We start from the raw sequence: 22,007 nt of genomic DNA, 5'->3' as shown, positions 1-22,007 counted from the left end.
GGACAGAGAAGATGGGGAGAGAGGAGAGGGGGGAGAGAGGAGAGGGGACAGAGAAGAGGGGGAGAGAGGAGAGGGGGGAGAGAGGAGAGGGGGAGAGAGGAGAGGGGACAGAGGAGAGGGGGAGAGAGGAGAGGGGACAGAGGAAAGGGGGAGAGAGGAGAGGGGACAGAGAAGAGGGGGAGAGAGGAGAGGGGGGACAGAGAAGAGGGGGAGAGAGGAGAGGGGGAGAGAGGAGAGGGGACAGAGGAGAGGGGGAGTGAGGAGGGGGGGGGGAGAGGGGGGAGAGAGGAGAGAGGAGGTTTATTATTGAATTCTGGAACAATCCATGAGGCTTGAACCTATTGAAGTGAGTTAACACACATTGGGTTCAGATCTTTACTATTGAAGTGAGTTAACACATATTGGGTTCAGATCTTTACTATTGAAGTGAGTTAACACACATTGGGTTCAGATCTTTACTATTGAAGTGAGTTAACACACATTGGGTTCAGATCTTTACTATTGAAGTGAGTTAACACACATTGGGTTCAGATCTTTACTATTGAAGTGAGTTAACACACATTGAGTTCAGATCTTTACTATTGAAGTGAGTTAACACACATTGGGTTCAGATCTTTACTATTGAAGTGAGTTAACACACATTGGGTTCAGATCTTTACTATTGAAGTGAGTTAACACACATTGAGTTCAGATCTTTGTTTTCATCAATGTCTTGATCTGACAAAAAAGTTGGAAATGTGTCTATAGTCTTTGAGAGTGTTTGTATTTGCCAAGATTTTGTGCATGTGTGTGTAGTGGTGTGTGCATGTGTGTGTAGTGGTGTGTGTGTGTGTAATGGTGTGTGTGTGTGTGTAATGGTGTGTGTGTGTGTGTGTAATGGTGTGTGTGTGTGTGTGTGTGTGTGTGTGTAATGGTGTGTGTGTGTGTGTGTGTGTAATGGTGTGTGTGTGTGTAATGGTGTGTGTGTGTGTGTAATGGTGTGTGTGTGTGTGTAATGGTGTGTGTGTGTGTGTAATGGTGTGTGTGTGTGTGTGTGTGTAATGGTGTGTGTGTGTGTGTGTAATGGTGTGTGTGTGTGTGTGTGTGTGTAATGGTGTGTGTGTGTGTGTGTAATGGTGTGTGTGTGTGTGTGTAATGGTGTGTGTGTGTGTGTGTAATGGTGTGTGTGTGTGTGTGTAATGGTGTGTGTGTGTGTGTGTGTAATGGTGTGTGTGTGTGTGTGTGTAATGGTGTGTGTGTGTGTTCTTACAGCTGGCATCTCCGTTGATGCTGCCTGTGTGTATCTCTGGCTCGGTGGAGTTGGAGGAGGTGTGTGAGCGTGCGTCCAGAGCAGCTAGAGACTGGAGCATGCTCAGTAGGCTGTTAGAGGTGGGGAACTGAAGATACTTCTCTGGTACGTAGCCAATCAGCCCCGTCTTACTCCTCGCCTGAAACAACCAATCACACAACATGATGTTTGACCGTGAACCAATTACAGAGCTCTGTGTTAAAGGACAGCCCTGGTCAACCAATGAAAGAGGACTATATTAGACAGTGCTGTGTGTTTACTGTCTGATTGCTGTTGTTACCTTGACCCAGTCCTCCATGTCTCCATCCTCTATGACCTCCAACATCTCATGCTCCTCTATAGTCAACTCATCTGGCTGAGAAGCCTAGAGACACAGAGAGAGAGAGAGAGAGAGACACAGAGAGAGAGAGAGAGAGAGAGACACAGAGAGAGAGAGAGAGAGAGAGAGACACAGAGAGAGAGAGAGAGAGAGAGAGAGAGAGAGAGAGAGAGAGCGAGAGAGAGAGAGACAGAGAGAGAGAGAGACAGAGAGAGAGAGAGAGAGAGAGACAGAGAGAGAGAGAGAGAGACACAGAGAGAGACAGAGAGAGACAGAGAGAGAGAGAGACAGAGAGAGAGAGAGAGACACAGAGAGAGAGAGAGAAACACAGAGAGAGACAGAGAGACAGAGAGAGAGAGAGAGAGAGAGAGAGAGAGAGAGAGGCAAAGGAAGAGAGGAGAATAGAGGATAGAGTAGGAGAGGAGAAAAGGAGGGGATTAACCAATGGACAACACAGATAACTGATCTTTCATGGCTCTAATGTTACATAGAACCCAGTGTTCAGATGGGTGGAGCCCCCTGACCCTGACCTTGATCCTGATGGGTAGAGCCCCCTGGCCTTGACCTGATGGGTGGGGCTCCCTAACCCTGATGGGTGGAGCCTCCTGACCCTGACGGGTAGAGCTCCCTGACCCTGACCTGATGGGTGGAGTCCCGTAGCCCTGACCTGATAGGTGGGGCCCCCTAACCCTGATGGGTGGAGCTCCCTAACCCTGATGGGTGGAGCCCCCTGACCCTGATGGGTGGAGCTCCCTGACCCTGATGGGTGGAGCTCCCTGACCTTGACGGGTAGAGCTCCCTGACCCTGATGGGTAGAGCTCCCTGACCATGACCTGATGGATGGAGCTCCCTGACCCTGATGGGTGGAGCTCCCTGACCGTGACCTGATGGGTGGAGCTCCCTGACCCTGATGGGTGGAGCCTCCTGACCCTGACCTGATGAGTGGAGCCCCCTAACCTGACCTTGATAGGTGGGGCCCCCTAACCCTGATGGGTGGAGCCCCCTGACCCTGATGGGTAGAGCCTCCTGACCTGACCTTGATAGGTGGGGCCCCCTAACCCTGATGGGTGGAGCTCCCTAACCCTGATGGGTGGAGCCCCCTGGCCCTGATGGGTGGAGCCCCGTGACCCTGATGGGTGGAGCCCCCTAGCCCTAATGGGTGGAGCCCCGTGACCCTGATGGGTGGAGCCCCCTGACCCTGATGGGTGGAGCCGCCTGACCCTGATGGGTGGAGCCCCCTGACCCTGATGGGTGGAGCCCCCTGACCTGACCTTGATGGGTGGGGCCCCCTAACCCTGATGGGTGGAGCTCCCTAACCCTGATGGGTAGAGCTCCCTAACCCTGATGGGTGGAGCCCCCTGACCCTGATGGGTGGAGCCCCCTAGCCCTGATGGGTGGAGCCTCCTGACCTGACCTTGATAGGTGGAGCCCCCTGATCCTGATGGGTGGAGCCCCCTGACCCTGATGGGTGGAGCCCCCTGACCCTGACCTGAACTGGCCTGGCCTTGTGGGAGCAAACAAAGGTTACACAGCTCTTTTACACACCTTCATCTTAATGTACATATTACTACATAATCTGTCTAGATAAACAATGTGTGTGGAAATACAGTACCAGTCAAAAGTTTGGACACACCTACTCATTCAAGGGTTTTTCTTTATTTTTACTATTTTCTACATTGTAGAATAATAGTGAAGACATCAACACTATGAAATAACACATATGGAATCATGTGGTAACCAAAAAAGTGTTAAACAAATCAAAATATATTTTATATTTGAGATTCTTCAAAGTAGCCACCCTTTGCCTTGATGACAGCTTTGCACACTCTTGGCATTCTCTCAACCAGCTTCATGAAGTAGTCACCCGGAATGCATTTCAATTAACAGGTGTGCCTTGTTAAAAGTGAATTTGTGGAATTTCCTTCTTAATGCGTTTGAGCCAATCAGTTGTGTTGTGACAAGGTAGGGGTGGTATACAGAAGATAGCCCTATTTGGTAAAAGTCCAAGTCCATATTATGGCAAGAACAGCTCAAATAAGCAAAGAGAAACGGCAGTACATCATTACTTTAAGACATGCAGGTCAGTCAATACGGAACATTTCAAGAACTTTGAAAGTTTCTTCAAGTGCAGTCGCAAAAACCATCAAGCACTATGATGAAACTGGCTCTCATGAGGACCGCCACAGGAATGGAAGACCCAGAGTTACCTCTGCTGCAGAGGATAAGTTAATTAGAGTTAACTGCACCTCAGATTGCAGCCCAAATAAATGCTTCACAGAGTTCAAGTCACAGACACATCTCAACATCTTCTGTTCAGAGGAGACTGCGTGAATCAGGCCTTCATGGTCGAATTGCTGCAAAGAAACCACTACTAAAGGACACCAATAAGAAGAAGAGACTTGCTTGGGCCAAGAAACACGAGCAATGGACATTAGAGTGGTGGAAATCTGTCCTTTGGTCTGATGAGTCCAAATGTGAGATTTTTGGTTCCAACCGCCATGTCTTTGTGAGACGCAGAGTATGTGAACGGATTATCTCCGCATGTGTGGTTCCCACCGTGAAGCATGGAGGAGGAGGTGTGATGGTGTGGGGGTGCTTTGCTGGTGACACTGTCTGTGATTTATTTAGAATTCAAGGCATACTTAACCAGCATGGCTACCACAGCATTCTGCAGTGATACACCATCCCATCTGTTTTGCGCTTAGTGGGACTATCATTTGTTTTTCAACAGGACAATGACCCACAACGCACCTCCAGGCTGTGTAAGGGCTATTTGACCAAGAAGGAGAGTGATGGAGTGCTGCATCAGATGACCTGGCCTCCACAATCACCCGACCTCAACCCAATTGAGATGGTTTGGGATGAATTGGACCGCAGAGTGAAGGAAAAGCAGCTAACAAGTGCTCAGCATATGTGGGAACTCCTTCAAGACTGTTGGAAAAGCATTCCTCATGAAGCTGGTTGAGAGAATGCCAAGAGTGTGCAAAGCTGTCATCAAGGCAAAGGGTGGCTACTTTGAAGAATCTAAAATATATTTGGATTTGTTTAACACTTTTTTGGTTACCACATGATTCCATATGTGTTATTTCATAGTTTTGATGTCTTCACTATTATTCTACAATGTAGAAAATAAGAAAAATTAAGAAAAACCCTTGAATGCGTAGATATGTCCAAACAGCTCACTCTGACCATTTTAATCGCCCTAGCAGAGCTGGTTAGGCTGTTTTCATGGTATCCAGAGCGTTGGTGACCATTTGCTGCTGGCAACAATTTAATTACGCTTTTTTTGCCCATGTTTACTGACACCGGCCACATTCAACTGGTGTTGAGCGTTCGTAAATTCATCAGTTATGCTGCGCTCTGGCACACGTACACTCAGACGAGAGTGCTCTGAAAATAGTTAATATACTCGCAAGTTTGATGTATTAGTAGCTAACTAACGTTAGTTAGGTAGCGTTATGATGTCTTTTCACAGTGTTGTGGGAACAAGTTTAAATTTATGAGATAAGTGACTCTTGGTGCCACAGAGTCTGGATTCCAGTATGTCGAGGGAGCTTACTGGTGTTTATCTTAGAATGATTGATAGATAGAATATACTGACTTGGGTACAGGGTAATACCATCAAAGAAGGGAGTGCCCACTGAGGGTTAACAGATGTTGTTGAAGAAACGTGTAACATGAAGTATATAAACTAAGAGATTTCCTTTGTTCAGTAGTTTGGATGAAAGAGGCAAAGCATGTGCCCTTTTGTTAAGACGAACCACGGTACCGTACCTATTACATATTTGTATGAACTCTCCATATAATTGTTTAAGTATATTCTTGCATCCTGAATTACTTGATACCCGAGAAACTCATCATAACAGGTAGCTGACATACCGGTACATACTGCTGTAATTACATGCGGTTCGTAAGGATAGAGTAGCTAACAAATTGTCAGCCAACATAACGTGTAAGGTAACTTATTTGAAAAGTCATTACTTTATTACATTGCTCAACATTTTCATAATTTGTTAAAGCAATGAATTTGTATCCGCTCTCTTTTGGACTTCGGCTGCATATTTTCCGGCATTTTCTTCAAATCTGAAAACGTTGTGAAGCCACGCCCATTTTCAGAAGAATGGCATTATAGGCACTAAAAGCACGGAAATAGTGTCCACTGCTTGTATACTTCGTATTTTGGCGAATGTAGTACGACATCCGGGAACTTTTGGCATACTAACTATATCCATACTATGACCAATAAGCATACTATACACTCAATTTACGTCACAAATAGTAGGGTTAGTATGAGTATTCGAACACAGCTCTGGTCTTTCCATTCCAGACTGACCATGTGAATCCAGGTAAAAGCTATGATCCCTTATTGATGTCACTTGTTAAATCAGTGTAGATGAAGGGGAGGAGACAGGCTAAAAGAAGGATTTTTAAGCCTCGAGACAACTGAGACATGGATTGCGTATGTGTGCCTTTCAGAGGGTGAATGGGCAAGACAAAAGATTGAAGTGCCTTTGAACGGGGTATGGTAGTAGGTGCCAGGCGCAACGGTTGTGTCAAGAAATGCAACACTGCTAGGTTTTTCACGCTCAACAGTTTCCCGTGTGTATCAAGATCGGTCCACCACCCAAAGGACATCCAGCCAACTGTGGGAAGAATTGGAGTCAACATGGGCCAGCATCCCTGTGGAACGCTTTTAACACCTTGTAGAGTCCATGCCCCGACGAATTGAGGCTGTTCTGAGGGCAAAAGGGTGTGTGTGTGTGTGTGTGTGTGTGTGTGTGTGTGTGTGTGTGTATTACCTTGTATGAGTAGAGGACTTTGCAGGTGAGTGGGTAGTTCCTGAGGGTCCCAGAGGGGCTGGAGCTGCTGTCATCAAACACCTCCATGTTCTCTTCACACTCCTCACCCTCCGACCGCTCCAGATCAACCGGGCCCTACACACACACACACACACACACACGTCACAATGAGCTAGGTCCAATGCTCCAGTGTGGTTCTCTCCGGTTCTCTCTCCTTGTCCTTCTGAGTCAGGTAATGTGAAGGGTGTCGCTGTAAAACCTTTACGTCCTGACCCCTCCTTTACCTGTGCTCAGGGAACCTCATTGGCTCAGAGAGATCAGGTGATCCAGGTGGCATATGGGCCCGCCCCCCTTCGGACCAGACATAGCAACCCAACCAGGACAAAACACGTGTGTGTGTGTTTTGTTCTGTTTGTGTTCAAAACTCACTGTGTTCCTGATAAGAAGCTTAGTCATCATTAAACTCTACACCTCCTTCGGAGTAGAAAAATAACAGCTGTGTGTGTGTGACCAATCAGGTGTTCCCCTTCCTGTATATATTCCTCCTATTGTAAGCAGAGGAAGGAGTTTCCTCTTCTTATCTAGGTTAACACATTTAGCTTGGAATGATGAGTTAAAAAAGAAACAGTTGATTCTGCTTTTAATAATAATAGCTATATAAAAACACCTTGTAGTTGTCAAGCAAAAAAGCAAACGTAGAAATCAATAGGTAACAGGTATTATCATCATGGCCAGAAGGGATTGTTAGAAGAGGATTGTACTATATTATCCTAGTAGTTATCACCTTGAGGAAAAACTACTTCATTCTCCATCACACTGATCAACCAGACTGGTCTGGGAACAGATAGAACTCCCTCTACTAATTATCTGTCACTCTTCTCCTCCTTTCTCTCATCCACACTCTCCCCCTCTCCACTCTCCCCCTCTCCTTTGGTTTCAGTTGCCCATTATCACTCTCCTCCTCTCCTTTGGTTTCAGTTTCCCATTATCACTCTCCTCCTCTCCTTTGGTTTCAGTTTCCCATTATCACTCTCCCCTCCCTCTCACCTTCTCTCTCTCACTTCCTCTCCCATTCTCTCTTTCTCTGGTGGTTGCTGCAGTGTCATGTGAACAGAATGTTAAGTGATGAAGAGGAGCGGAGACCGCTTACCTCAACATCCTGCTGACACACACACACACACACACACACACACACGTGATAACTAGGCACACAGGACCAAAGTTCTGCAGCACACACACGGGCCTTGGCTGCCCTGTGGTAAAGAAACAGTCTGTGGTGATGACAGGGAGTGAAGTGTATTTTCCTCCCGAGTGAGGGAAGGTGGTGTAGTGAGAGGGAGGGAGGGAGGGCATGTGTCTCACCGAGAGTGAGGGATCGTGGGTAGTGTAGTTTAGTGTAGCCCAGCGCTCATTCTCCAGCTCCTCCATCACCTGGTTCATGGCGCTCTTCAGCCAGGTCTCCACGGCAACGCCCACCTGTCTCAGCAGGTCCAAACGAGCCTCTGCCTTCAGCTTTACTGTCTGGAGTGAGAGAGAGGGAGGTTACACACACAGACACACACTGCTGGGTAATCACTACGACTGACAGGGGCCGTTGGAGGACTCAATCTATCCCATCAGCCCAACGTCTATGGTGGAAGGCTATATCAGTTATAATGATCAGGTCTATGGTAGAAGGCTATATCAGTTATAATGATCAGGTCTATGGTGGAAGGCTATATCAGTTATAATGATCAGGTCTATGGTGGAAGGCTATATCAGTTATAATGATCAGGTCTATGGTGGAAGGCTATATCAGTTATAATGATCAGGTCTATGAAGGTCTATGGTGGAAGGCTATATCAGTTATAAGATCAGGTCTATGGTGGAAGGCTATATCAGTTATAATGATCAGGTCTATGGTAGAAGGCTATATCAGTTATAATGATCAGGTCTATGGTGGAAGGCTATATCAGTTATAATGATCAGGTCTATGGTGGAAGGCTATATCAGTTATAATGATCAGGTCTATGTTGGAAGGCTATATCAGTTATAATGATCAGGTCTATGGTGGAAGGCTATATCAGTTATAATGATCAGGTCTATGTTGGAAGGCTATATCAGTTATAATGATCAGGTCTATGGTGGAAGGCTATATCAGTTATAATGATCAGGTCTATGGTGGAAGGCTATATCAGTTATAATGATCAGGTCTATGGTAGAAGGCTATATCAGTTATAATGATCAGGTCTATGGTGGAAGGCTATATCAGTTATAATGATCAGGTCTATGGTGGAAGGCTATATCAGTTATAATGATCAGGTCTATGGTGGAAGGCTATATCAGTTATAATGATCAGGTCTATGGCGGAAGGCTATATCAGTTATAATGATCATGTCTATGGTGGAGTAGCACGTCAGCGACCGTCAGAGTCTCTATGGTGACTGTGGTCAGCAGTGGGGGACAGACTAACTCCAGACAGTCAAACACAAAGTCTAGAAAGGTTTACAGCCATGTAAGTAGTATGAAGGTACACAGGAAGTGCAGGGAGATGGACTCATTACAGTACATTTCCATGGAGATAAAAGCTATTTAATGTCTGATCAGTAACAGGAAGTGGAGTGTGGTTAATTATTTATGTTAAATACACTATCATCACTATAACTTCCTGCTCGGACCCTCCCCCCGGACCCATTAGACCTAAATGGACTCATCAAACATTCAACAGACAGCAGGAGATAATGGGGTCTGGGAGAGAGAGGGGGAGGGAGGTGGAGAGAGGGGGTAGGGGGTAGAGAGTGGGAGGGAGGGAGGTGGAGAGATGGGGGATGAGGGAGGTGGAGAGAGGGGGTAGGGGGTAGAGAGTGGGAGGGAGGGAGGTGGAGAGATGGGGGATGAGGGAGGTGGAGAGAGGGGTAGGGGGTAGAGAGTGGGAGGGAGGGAGGTGGAGAGAGGGGTAGGGGGGTAGAGAGTGGGAGGGAGGGAGGTGGAGAGAGGGGTAGGGGGTAGAGAGTGGGAGGGATGGAGGTGGAGAGATGGGGGATGAGGGAGGTGGAGAGAGGGGGTAGGGGGGTAGAGAGTGGGAGGGAGGGAGGTGGAGAGATGGGGGATGAGGGAGGTGGAGAGAGGGGTAGGGGGTAGAGAGTGGGAGGGAGGGAGGTGGAGAGATGGGGGATGAGGGAGGTGGAGAGAGGGGGTAGGGGGTAGAGAGTGGGAGGAGGGAGGTGGAGAGATGGGGGATGAGGGAGGTGGAGAGAGGGGGTAGGGGGTAGAGAGTGGGAGGGAGGGAGGTGGAGAGATGGGGGATGAGGGAGGTGGAGAGGGGGTAGGGGGTAGAGAGTGGGAGGGAGGGAGGTGGAGAGATGGGGGATGAGGGAGGTGGAGAGAGGGGGTAGGGGGTAGAGAGTGGGAGGGAGGGAGGTGGAGAGATGGGGGATGAGGGAGGTGGAGAGAGGGGGTAGGGGGTAGAGAGTGGGAGGGAGGGAGGTGGAGAGATGGGGTGAGGGAGGTGGGGTAGGGGGGAAGTGGGAGGGAGGTGGAGAGATGGGGGATGAGGGAGGTGGAGAGAGGGGTAGGGGGTAGAGAGTGGGAGGGAGGAGGTGGGAGAGATGGGGGGATGAGGGAGGTGAGAGGGGGTAGGGGTAGAGAGTGGGAGGAGGGAGGTGGAGAGATGGGGATGAGGGAGGTGGAGAGAGGGGTAGGGGGTAGAGGGGGAGGGAGGAGGTGAGAGATGGGGATGAGGGAGGTGGAGAGGGGGGTAGGGGTAGAGAGTGGAGGGAGGGAGGTGGAGAGATGGGGGATGAGGAGGTGGAGAGAGGGGTAGGGGGTAGAGAGTGGGAGGGAGGAGGTGGAGAGAGGGAGGGGTAGGGATAGGAGGAGGGAGGTGGAGAGATGGGGGATGAGGGAGGTGGAGAGAGGGGGTAGGGGGGTAGAGAGTGGGAGGGAGGGAGGTGGAGAGAGGGGGTAGGGGGTAGAGAGTGGGAGGGAGGGAGGTGGAGAAAAGGGTGAGGGGTAGAGAGTGGTCCATAGCTGTGTGTATTTCTCGTCTCTGTCTGTGGGCGCTATGACTAAATCAACCAGCAGGGAGTGCCAGATATAGGGAAATCACAGAAGTGAGGAGGAGGGAGAGGTGAGGAGGAGGGAGAGGTGAGGAGGAGGGAGAGGTGAGGAGGAGGGAGAGGTGAGGAGGAAGGAGAAGTGAGGAGGAGGGAGAGGTGAGGAGGAGGGAGGGAGAAGTGAGGAAGAAGTGAGGAGGAGGGAGAAGTGAGGAGGAGGGAGAGGTGAGGAGGGAGAGGTGAGGAGGAGGGAGAGGTGAGGAAGAGGTGAGGAGGAGGGAGAGGTGAGGAGGAGGGAGAAGTGAGGAGGGAGAGGTGAGGAGGAGGGAGAGGTGAGGAAGAGGTGAGGAGGAGGGAGAGGTGAGGAGGATGGAGAGGTGAGCAGGAGGGAGAGGTGAGGAGGGAGAAGTGAGGAGGAGGGAGAGGTGAGGAGGAGGAAGAGGTGAGGAAGAGGTGAGGAGGAGGGAGAGGTGAGGAGGAGGGAGAGGTGAGGAGGAGGAAGAGGTGAGGAGGAGGGAGAGGTGAGGAGGAGGAAGAGGTGAGGAGGAGGGAGAGGTGAGGAGGAGGAAGAGGTGAGGAGGAGGGAGAGAGGAGGAGGGAGAGGTGAGGAGGAGGGAGAGATGAGGAGGAAGATGGAGAAGTGAGGAGGAGGGAGGGGTGAGGAGGAGGGAGGGGTGAGGGAGAGGTGAGGAGGAGGGAGAAGTGAGGAGGAGGAGGAGGAGGAGGGAGAAATGAGGAGGGAGAGAGAAGTGAGGAGGGAGAGAGAAGTGAGGAGGAGGAAGAAGTGAGGAGGAGGGAGAGGTGAGGAGGAGGGAGAGGTGAGGAGGAGGGAGAAGTGATGAGGAGGGAGAGGTGAAGAGAAGGGAGAAGTGAGGAGGAGGAGGAGGAGGAGGGAGAAGTGAGGAGGGAGAGAGAAGTGAGGAGGGAGAAGTGAGGAGGAGGAAGAAGTGAGGAGGAGGAAGAAGTGAGGAGGAGGGAGAGGTGAGGAGGAGGGAGAAGTGAGGAGGAGGGAGAGGTGAGGAGGAGGGAGAGGTGAGGAGGAGGGAGAGGTGAGGAGGAGGGAGAGGTGAGGAGGAGGGAGAAGTGAGGAGGGAGAGGTGAGGAGGAGGGAGAAGTGAGGAGGAGGGAGAAGTGAGGAGGAGGGAGAGGAGGAGGAGGGAGAAGTGAGGAGGAGGGAGAAGTGAGGAGGAGGGAGAAGTGAGGAGGGAGAGGTGAGGAGGAGGGAGAAGTGAGGACGAGGGAGAAGTGAGGAGGGAGAGGTGAGGAGGAGGGAGAGGTGAGGAGGAGGGAGAAGTGAGGAGGGAGAAGTGAGGAGGAGGGAGAAGTGAGGTCTACCTTTTATTCTTACAAACAAACACACACCTCAGCCTTGCGGATGTTCTCTTTGGTATCCTCTATCTTCAGCTCCAGATCAAGCCGGCCCTGCTCCGTTTGAGGGATTCCCAGTGTCTCACACTCCTCCAGGCTCTAATGCCACACACACACACACACACACAATTAAACATCACAGACACACACAATTAAACATCACAGACACACACAATTAAACATCACAGACACATCTGGTTTTCAAAGATGATCTGAGCCAACATGAACAAATAGTATGTGTGTGTAGTGTGTAGTTGTGTGTGGTGTATAGTTGTGTGTGTGGACTCACTCTCTTGTAGTGGACGATGTTCTTGTGTTCTCGGGCCATTCTGGTTGCCCATTTCCTGGCCTCCTTGTTCAGGCTGTGCTCCTCTGTCTGGTTCCCCGTGTCTGACTCCAACTTACGACTCTACAACACACACACACACCGTTACCATGGAGATAAGCAGAACAACGCCCTCTTCCCAAGTGGTTACCATGGAAATGATGGAATATCCTAAATAATGATTCCACTATACCATGAAGAACAAGAGTCATTACACCTAACAACCCCTGGATACAGCTACCTATCAACCACACCAAGTACCCCTGGATACAGCTACCTAACAACCACACCAAGTACCCCTGGATACATCTACCTAACAACCACACCAAGTACCCCTGGATACAGCTACCTAACAACCACACCAAGTACCACTGGATACAGCTACCTAACAACCACACCAAGTACCACTGGATACAGCTACCTAACAACCACACCAAGTACCACTGGATACAGCTACCTAACAACCACACCAAGTACCACTGGATACAGCTACCTAACAACCACACCAAGTACCCCTGGATACAGCTACCTAACAACCACACCAAGTACCCCTGGATACATCTACCTAACAACCACACCAAGTACCCCTGGATACATCTACCTAACAACCACACCAAGTACCCCTGGATACAGCTACCTAACAACCACACCAAGTACCACTGGATACAGCTACCTAACAACCACACCAAGTACCACTGGATACAGCTACCTAACAACCACACCACGTACCCCTGGATACAGCTACCTAACAACCACACCAAGTACCCCTGGATACAGCTACCTAACAACCACACCAAGTACCACTGGATACAGCTACCTAACAACCACACCAAGTACCCCTGGATACAGCTACCTAACAACCACACCAAGTACCCCTGGATACAGCTACCTAACAACCACACCAAGTACCCCTGGATACATCTACCTAACAACCACACCAAGTACCACTGGATACAGCTACCTAACAACCACACCACGTACCCCTGGATACAGCTACCTAACAACCACACCAAGTACCACTGGATACAGCTACCTAACAACCACACCACGTACCCCTGGATACAGCTACCTAACAACCACACCAAGTACCCCTGGATACAGCTACCTAACAACCACACCAAGTACCCCTGGATACAGCTACCTATCAACCACACCAAGTACCACTGGATACAGCTATCTAACAACCACACCACGTACCCCTGGATACAGCTATCTAACAACCACACCAAGTACCCCTGGATACAGCTACCTAACAACCACACCAAGTACCCCTGGATACAGCTACCTAACAACCACACCAAGTACCCCTGGATACATCTACCTAACAACCACACCAAGTACCACTGGATACAGCTACCTAACAACCACACCAAGTACCCCTGGATACAGCTACCTAACAACCACACCAAGTACCCCTGGATACAGCTACCTAACAACCACACCACGTACCCCTGGATACAGCTACCTAACAACCACACCAAGTACCCCTGGATACAGCTACCTAACAACCACACCACGTACCCCTGGATACAGCTACCTAACAACCACACCAAGTACCCCTGGATACAGCTACCTAACAACCACACCAAGTACCCCTGGATACAGCTACCTAACAACCACACCACGTACCCCTGGATACAGCTACCTAACAACCACACCAAGTACCCCTGGATACAGCTACCTAACAACCACACCAAGTACCACTGGATACAGCTACCTAACAACCACACCAAGTACAGTACCCCTCCACTGGATACAGCTTTAGAAGAACCCCCCTCTCACATACATACACCAGAGAACTAAACGCAATAATTAGGTGTGAGCTGCTGCTAATAACATCTGTTTAGAAAAGAGACTGATTTGAAAGAGGGAGAGGAGAGAGAGAGACTGATTTGAAAGAGGGAGAGGAGAGAGAGAGACTGATTTGAAATGGAGGGAGAGGAGAGAGAGAGAGAGATTTGAAAGAGGGAGAGGAGAGAGATAGAGAGATTTGAAAGAGGGAGAGGAGAGAGAGAGACTGATTTGAAATGGAGGGAGAGGAGAGAGAGAGAGAGATTTGAAAGAGGGAGAGGAGAGAGAGATTTGAAAGAGGGAGAGGAGAGAGAGAGACTGATTTGAAATGGAGGGAGAGGAGAGAGAGAGAGATTTGAAAGAGGGAGAGGAGAGAGAGAGAGATTTGAAAGAGGGAGAGGAGAGAGAGAGACTGATTTGAAATGGAGGGAGAGGAGAGAGAGAGAGAGATTTGAAAGAGGGAGAGGAGAGAGAGAGAGACTGAATTGAAACAGAGGGAGAGGAGAGAAAGAGACTGAATTGAAACAGAGGGAGAGGAGAGAGAGAGAGAGAGATTGATTTGAAACAGAGGGAGAGGAGAGAGAATAAAAAGCCTCCTATTGCTTGTCTTGAGATGATAGAGAAAATGTGTGTGTTGTGAGCTGTGCAGTTCTAACACAATCTGCCTGGCATGGGCAGGGGACTATCAAAACCACATGGGAAAGTACTGCATGTGTGTGTGCAGCAGATGTCTGTATGTGTCTTCCCAATGGATCCCCTCACTTCACTTCCTAGCCCAGTAATCCAGGTCCCCTCTCTACACTGCATTAACACACAACAACCATTCAGCATCAACGTCAGACCCCCTCACTGTCACCTCAACCCCACAATGGTCTATTTAAGGAACAGAGAAAACATCTTTGGATAAGTAGGGTATTGTGCTATCGTGTGTAATTTTAACTACCTGTACAATTCAAATCAGCTATAAATAGCAGATCGTTCTTAATGTGTTGAACAGTAGTAGCTGTATTATATCATTGTATGTGTGAATGGGACTTATTATACAGTAGATATTTCAGTAGCAGCAGGGTCAGACTCAGTTAAAAGGTCTACTGTGGGTTACCTAGAGGAATAGGCTAATGACAGCACAATAACTACCATTATATCTGTTCTAGCAGAGGTCTACACATCATTGGTGGTCATGGTTCAACAACCTTGGTCTTGGTGGTAACAGTTCATAAACAGCACGCTAATTGTTCAACGGTCATAACGGGTTAACCGACCGCCATGGTTCAACAGCCATCGGCCATGACAGCATTCGTATGGGTAGAATGCAACGGACACGATTCTACAGCAGCAGTCATGCTTACGGTCATGGTTATGGTCACTGTAAAACAGCTGTGGTTATGGTCACTGTAAAACAGCTGTGGTTATGGTCACTGTAAAACAGCTGTGGTTATGGTCACTGTAAAACAGCCGTGGTTGTGGTCACTGTAAAACAGCTGTGGTTATGGTCACTGTAAAACAGCTGTGGTTGTTTTACAGTGACCACAACCACGGCTGTTTTACAGTGACCATAACCACAGCTGTTTTACAGTGACCATAACCACAGCTGTTTTACTCCTGAGTTGCGCAGTGGTCTAAGGCACTGCATCGCACTGCGATGCAGTGCTAACTGTGCCACTAGAGATCCTGGTTCGAATCCAGGCTCTGTCGCAGCCGGCCGCGACCGGGAGACCCATGGGGCGGCGCACAATTGGCCCAGCGTCGTCCAGGGTAGGGGAGGGAATGGCCGGCAGGGATGTAGCTCAGTTGATAGAGCATGGCGTTTGCAACGCCAGGGTTGTGGGTTCGATTCCCACGGGGGGCCAGTATAAAAAAATATGTATTCACTAACTGTAAGTCGCTCTGGATAAGAGCGTCTGCTAAATGACTAAAATGTAAATGTAAATGTTGTGGTCACTGTAAAACAGCTGTGGTTATGGTCATTGTAAAACAGCCGTGGTTGTGGTCACTGTAAAACAGCCGTGGTTGTGGTTATGGTTGAGGTTAATCAGTGTGCTTGTTATGGATATACTGCACCATTACAATGGTTGAACAGCATGCAGCAGCCATGGTCATGTTATGGTTGTAAACGGTTTGTGGTCTCTTGGCAGTTAGAGACTAGTGGTTAGGTCTACCTGTGCCAGGGTCATTCTCATTACACTGACGGGCGAAGGCTCAATGTCCACCAACTTCTGCACCGAGCTCAGAGTCTGACACACACAGATAGGTGTTAGTGGAAATAGTTAGAGAAAGAGTTAGCAACGGTTTAAAAGGTTTGGAGGAGAAAGACACTGAAGGGAAAATAGTTTGTAGACAGACAGAGACAGACAGACAGACAGACAGACAGACAGAGACAGACAGACATAGAGACAGACAGACAGACAGACAGACAGACAGACAGAGAGAGAGACAGACAGAGAGACAGACAGACAGACAGAGACAGACAGAGAGACATAGAGAGAGACAGACAGAGAGACAGAGAGACAGAGAGACAGACAGACAGACAGACAGACATAGAGAGAGACAGACAGACAGACAGACAGAGAGAGAGACAGACAGACAGACAGACAGAGAGACAGACAGACAGACAGACAGACAGAGAGACAGACAGACAGAGAGACAGACAGACAGAGAGACAGACAGAGAGACGGACAGAGACAGACAGACAGACAGACAGAGAGACAGACAGAGAGACAGACAGACAGACAGACAGAGAGACACGCATGCAGTATATTCAGTGCTCGACTTGGGCAGGAGCTCACCGGGGGCGAGGGCCGGCACCTCACATTTTCTACTGCTCTAGTAGAATATTAGGTGGAAAGCAATGTGGCGCTCCTGTAGTAGTGACACATTCCAATCCAAGTCAAGCACTGACTCTAGAACAGTCACACAGAGACTACTGACATAACAGATCGGTTTACAGGAGGAGTGGTTAAACGTGAAGTCACAGAGACTACTGACATAACAGATCGGTTTACAGGAGGAGTGGTTAAACGTGAAGTCAACAGAGACAGTGAGTGTGGTTACATGCACACGATAATCCGATTATTGTGGATAGTCAGATTAATATAATAGATTGATTAAAACGTTTACATGCTTTGCAAGAAGAGCGATTTCCCTAATAATCCTGTTTACATGGACACGTCTGAAATCAGGCTCCCTGATGGCACTCTGGTAAATGCAGAAAATCTCCAATCAAAATAAAACGTTCTACCACAGCGCCCATGTTATTTCTGGGAAGCATACTTGATTCTGAGTTCGGACATATAACGTGAAAACTACTTCTAAGACACATACATTCAGTAGTTCCAAACTCACTACACTCGTGCTAAAGAGGGAGGCTTGCTCGGCTGGTGCTGGCACATACTCAGATCAAATACACCGCTGGAACGCCGATTAAGGTGTTTACATGTCCTAATAATTTGAAATATTGCTCAGAAAACTAGGTGTTTTAATCAGCATATGCTTATTTCGATTTTGATTAAGATAAACAGAGTAAGGTGTTTACATGACTTTTGCATAATCTGCCTACTGCCATAATCCGTTTAATATTGAATTATTAGTGTACATGTAAACATACCCAGTGTTAACACAGAGAAGAGTAATGCTGTGTTCAGGTGCTCCTCAGAAACATCACCATGGGAAGATCGTCACAGTAACTTGTTTTTCTACATTTGGAAAGTCGTCCTGTACTTTTCCGAGAGGTGAGCACATGAACACAGCATAGGAACAGAGAGCAGGGTTGGAGAGGGTTGGTTAGTGTGTGTGTCTCACAGTGTCGCAGTCGCTGGGTTGGAACTGGAAGTCTTGTGCTTTATGGAACACAGGGTTCTCCTGCATGAAGAGCTGCTGGTTAAACTCCTGCATCACCTGAGAGAGACAGAGATATACATGATTACACACACACACACACACACACACACACACACACACACACACACACACACACACACACACACACACACACACACACACACACAGCTGTCTCACCCTGGTGGATTTGTCCAGTAGGAACTGGAAGGTGTTGTGTATGGCCTGAAAGGCCTCCAGCTCTGTCTGACAGATAGAAATCAGATAGTCCTTCACATGGTCATATATCCCTCCATCCAACTCCTGAAAGAGAGAGAGACCCTTGATTATTGTTGTTACTGTTGTCCCGTTGAGAATATTTATTATTATTATATGAATGATGTTAATATTGTAAATCTCCAAAGTAAGCTTTGACAATTTATACGTTGTTAGGTCATACTGGTCAGTCCACTGTAGCTCAGTTGGTAGAGCATGGCGCTTGCAACGCCAGGGTTGTGGGTTCGTTTCCCACGGGGGGCCAGTATGAAAATGTATGCACTCACTAACTGTAAGTCGCTCTGGATAACAGCGTCTGCTAAAATGACTAAAATGTAAAATAAAAAATGTAAAATGTATACCAATAAAGCAAATTGAATTGAATTGAATTGAGAGAAGGAGAGAGAGAGAGAAGAAAGAAAGAGAGAGAGAGAGAGTTAATTTGATGGTTATCTTTAGTCTTTGATAGATTGGATAAAGCATTAATTAACAGGGAATCTAAATTAAGCATCTTCTATGAAGTGATTTAGCAACATATGCTCTGGGCGTGACTGCCAACAGAGTGAATGTGAGAGAGAGAGGGGAGAGAGAGAGGGGGAGAGAGAGCGAGAGAGGGGAGAGAGAGGGGAGAGAGAGAGAGAGAGAGAGGAGGGGGGAGAGAGAGAGAGAGGGGAGGGGGAGCGAGAGAGGAGAGGGAGGGAGAGAGAGAGAGAGAGGAGGGAGCGAGAGAGAGGAGAGGGAGGGAGAGAGAGAGAGGAGAGGGAGGGAGAAAAGGAAGGAGGGCAGGAGAGACCTGTGGTTTGACGATGCAGAGGATGTATGGGTCTGTGTATGGGTCTGTGTGCGGGTCTGTGTGTGGGTCTGTCTGTGGGTCTGTTTGTTCTCTTGTTGCGTAGGAATCTGACCCCCTTCACATTTCCCAGCAGCAGACAGCACTATAGCCCTATCCAAAACACACGCACACAGCTGAAACAATGGCATGATGACAAATCTAGGGAAATTCCGTCATTGAGGGTGGAGGCTAGTCCCAAAACTACTACCCCACCCTACCCCTCCCCTCTTCCTCATCCCTCCATTCCTCTTCTCCCTCTCTCCACTCATCCATGTAGGGTAGTGTGAACAGCAGAATGATTCAAGGGCCAGAAAAAGACACGCATCTCTTGGTGTCACCAACTGCATCATGCAACATTCAGTACAAACAGCTATAGGATCATAGGAACAGTTAGGCCTGCTCGTTCAGCGTGTGTGTGTGTGTGTGTGTGTGTGTGTGTGTGTGTGTGTGTGTGTGTATTCAGTAAGCAGCCACATCTGTCAGAGGCAGCAGTGTCTACAATATCAAATGCCTCTATAGAACCCTCAGATGGCCACTACCCAATTTCAACAGCAGGGGGGGGTGTTGAGCTCCTACTGAACAGTACACTCCTCTCACCAACATACATTCTACATTTTAGTCATTTAGCAGACGCTCTTATCCAGAGCGACTTACAGTTAGTGAGTGCATACATAATTTTTTCATACTGCCCCCCCGTGGGAATCGAACCCACATCATCTCCACTGTGTGTGTGTGTGTGTGTGTGTGTGTGAGTGAGAAAGAGAGAGTGAGAGAGAGAGAGAGTGTGAGTGAGAGAGGGTAGAGAGATGGGCCCTGTTCCAACTCCTTCCTTGGCTGAGGTTATCAGCCATCTAGACGTCATGATTATCACTATCTGGCTTCAACAATCCTAGCTGGTCAGACGAGGGATTACCTCACAGGAGGAAGGAAGGAAGGAAGGAAGGAAGGAAGGAAGGAAGGAAGGAAGGAAGGAAGGAAGGATGCATTATATTCTAAAGTACAGGGAGTGGGAGAGGAGTGATAGGAGCAGCTTGTATGTGTTGTTGATTTGTTGATGCCCTGAAGTGCTGTCCCTCGTGTGTGTGTGTCACTATGTCCATCTATCTATTATTGATTAGAGAGTCTCTCAGCAGTCACATACAGTATCCTGGGCTTCAATACAGTCACATACAGTATCCTGGGGTTCAATACAGTCACATACAGTATCCTGGGGTTCAATACAGTCACATACAGTATCCTGGGGTTCAATACAGTCACAAACAGTATCCTGGGGTTCAATACAGTCACATACAGTATCCTGGGGTTCAATACAGTCACAAACAGTATCCTGGGGTTCAATACAGTCACAAACAGTATCCTGGGGTTCAATACAGTCACATACAGTATCCTGGGGTTCAATACAGTCACATACAGTATCCTGGGGTTCAATACAGTCACACACAGTATCCAGTCACATACAGTATCCTGGGGTTCAATACAGTCACATACAGTATCCTGGGGTTCAATACAGTCACATACAGTATCCTGGGGTTCAATACAGTCACATACAGTATCCTGGGGTTCAATACAGTCACATACAGTATCCTGGGGTTCAATACAGTCACATACAGTATCCTGGGGTTCAATACAGTCACACACAGTATCCAGTCACATACAGTATCCTGGGGTTCAATACAGTCACATACAGTATCCTGGGCTTCAATACAGTCACATACAGTATCCAGTCACATACAGTATCCTGGGGTTCAATACAGTCACATACAGTATCCTGGGGTTCAATACAGTCACATACAGTATCCAGTCACATACAGTATCCTGGGGTTCAATACAGTCACATACAGTATCCTGGGGTTCAATACAGTCACATACAGTATCCTGGGCTTCAATACAGTCACATACAGTATCCTGGGGTTCAATACAGTCACATACAGTATCCTGGGGTTCAATACAGTCACATACAGTATCCTGGGCTTCAATACAGTCACATACAGTATCCAGTCACATACAGTATCCTGGGGTTCAATACAGTCACACACAGTATCCTGGGGTTCAAACAGTCACATACAGTATCCTGGGGTTCAATACAGCACCACAGCCAGAGATAGAGAGAGGAGAGAGAGAAGGAAGGGGGAATGAGATAGTGAGCAGAGTAATTAGTGAACCCTTCTTCCTATCACAGCATGTGAGTCTGTGTGTGTGTGTGTGTATCTGTCACTGTCGTTAATGGGAGATGATTTCATGACCATGGGTTCAGCTGAGATAAGCTGACACACTGAGCAGTGGCTGTGGTGTGTGTGTGTGTGTGTGCGTGTGTGTGTGTTAGGCATGCTAAAAGATGTGTGTCAACACTATGGTGTCTGAATCTCTGAGTGTTACGCTGACGCATGTGTCTGTCTGTGTGGGAGTGTGTGTGTTCATGTCACAGTTAAGAGGGCACACTGTCATTCAGTCATTCACCTCACCAACGAGTCACTAACCTGTATACACTGCAGCAGGTCTGTGTGATAGTAGCGGTCATGGTGAGCGTTGGCTGCTGCCAGGGTTAACAGGTAGTCATTCCTGGCATGGGTTGCTTTAGAGTTACAGTCACTCCTCCTGGCTTTCAACTAGAGAGAGATGGAGAGAGAGAGAGAGAGAGAGAGAGAGAGAGAGAGACAGAGAGAGACAGAGAGACAGAGACAGAGACAGAGACAGAGACAGAGAGAGAGGAACAGAGAGGCAGAGAGAGAGAGAGAGAGAGACAGAGAGAGAGAGAGAGAGAGAGCGAGAGAGAGAGAGAGAGAGAGAGAGAGAGAGAGAGAGGAGAGAGAGAGAGAGAGAGAGAGAGAGAGAGAGAGAGAGAGAGAGAGAGTGTGTGTGTTAAACAGCAGGCCAGATTGTTCTGCATTCCAACATGTGGTTTAAGGTAGGGTTAACGTGTGTGTGTGTGTGTGTAAACATTCCGTCTTGTTGCACAGGGGTAATGGTAACCATGCTTACCTTAACGCTGGCTTTCTGTAAACTAATCCTGGACTGAAACAGACCCAGCTTTGACCTGAGAGACAACAGACCACATCAATGAACTAATATCAATCCTAGACCCCAGAGACTGACCAGGCATTATAAATCAACCCAAATCAGAGTGAAATCCCGGAGACAAACTCTGTGAGAAAGGCAAGACAT

The 22,007-nt window shown here is 48.2% G+C and overlaps 1 protein-coding gene across 1 annotated transcript in view; it reads right to left on the bottom strand.

Annotated features, from left to right (window-relative positions):
• Positions 1-22,007, bottom strand: part of LOC121566923 (F-BAR and double SH3 domains protein 2) — an 83,411-nt gene that overhangs the window by 5,715 nt on the left and 55,689 nt on the right. The window contains 11 exon segments of the mRNA XM_045213849.1: positions 1,250-1,427; positions 1,569-1,652; positions 6,407-6,541; positions 7,769-7,927; positions 11,803-11,907; positions 12,098-12,217; positions 16,084-16,158; positions 17,723-17,818; positions 17,939-18,061; positions 21,323-21,451; positions 21,825-21,879. Of these exon segments, the coding sequence (XP_045069784.1) occupies positions 1,250-1,427; positions 1,569-1,652; positions 6,407-6,541; positions 7,769-7,927; positions 11,803-11,907; positions 12,098-12,217; positions 16,084-16,158; positions 17,723-17,818; positions 17,939-18,061; positions 21,323-21,451; positions 21,825-21,879 (1,259 nt within the window).

The sequence above is a fragment of the Coregonus clupeaformis genome, chromosome 5 (assembly GCF_020615455.1).
Source record: "Coregonus clupeaformis isolate EN_2021a chromosome 5, ASM2061545v1, whole genome shotgun sequence".
Taxonomy (NCBI): Eukaryota; Metazoa; Chordata; class Actinopteri; order Salmoniformes; family Salmonidae; genus Coregonus; species Coregonus clupeaformis.
Note: the sequence above shows the minus strand (reverse complement) of the source record. Positions and strands in the feature narration are given on the sequence as shown.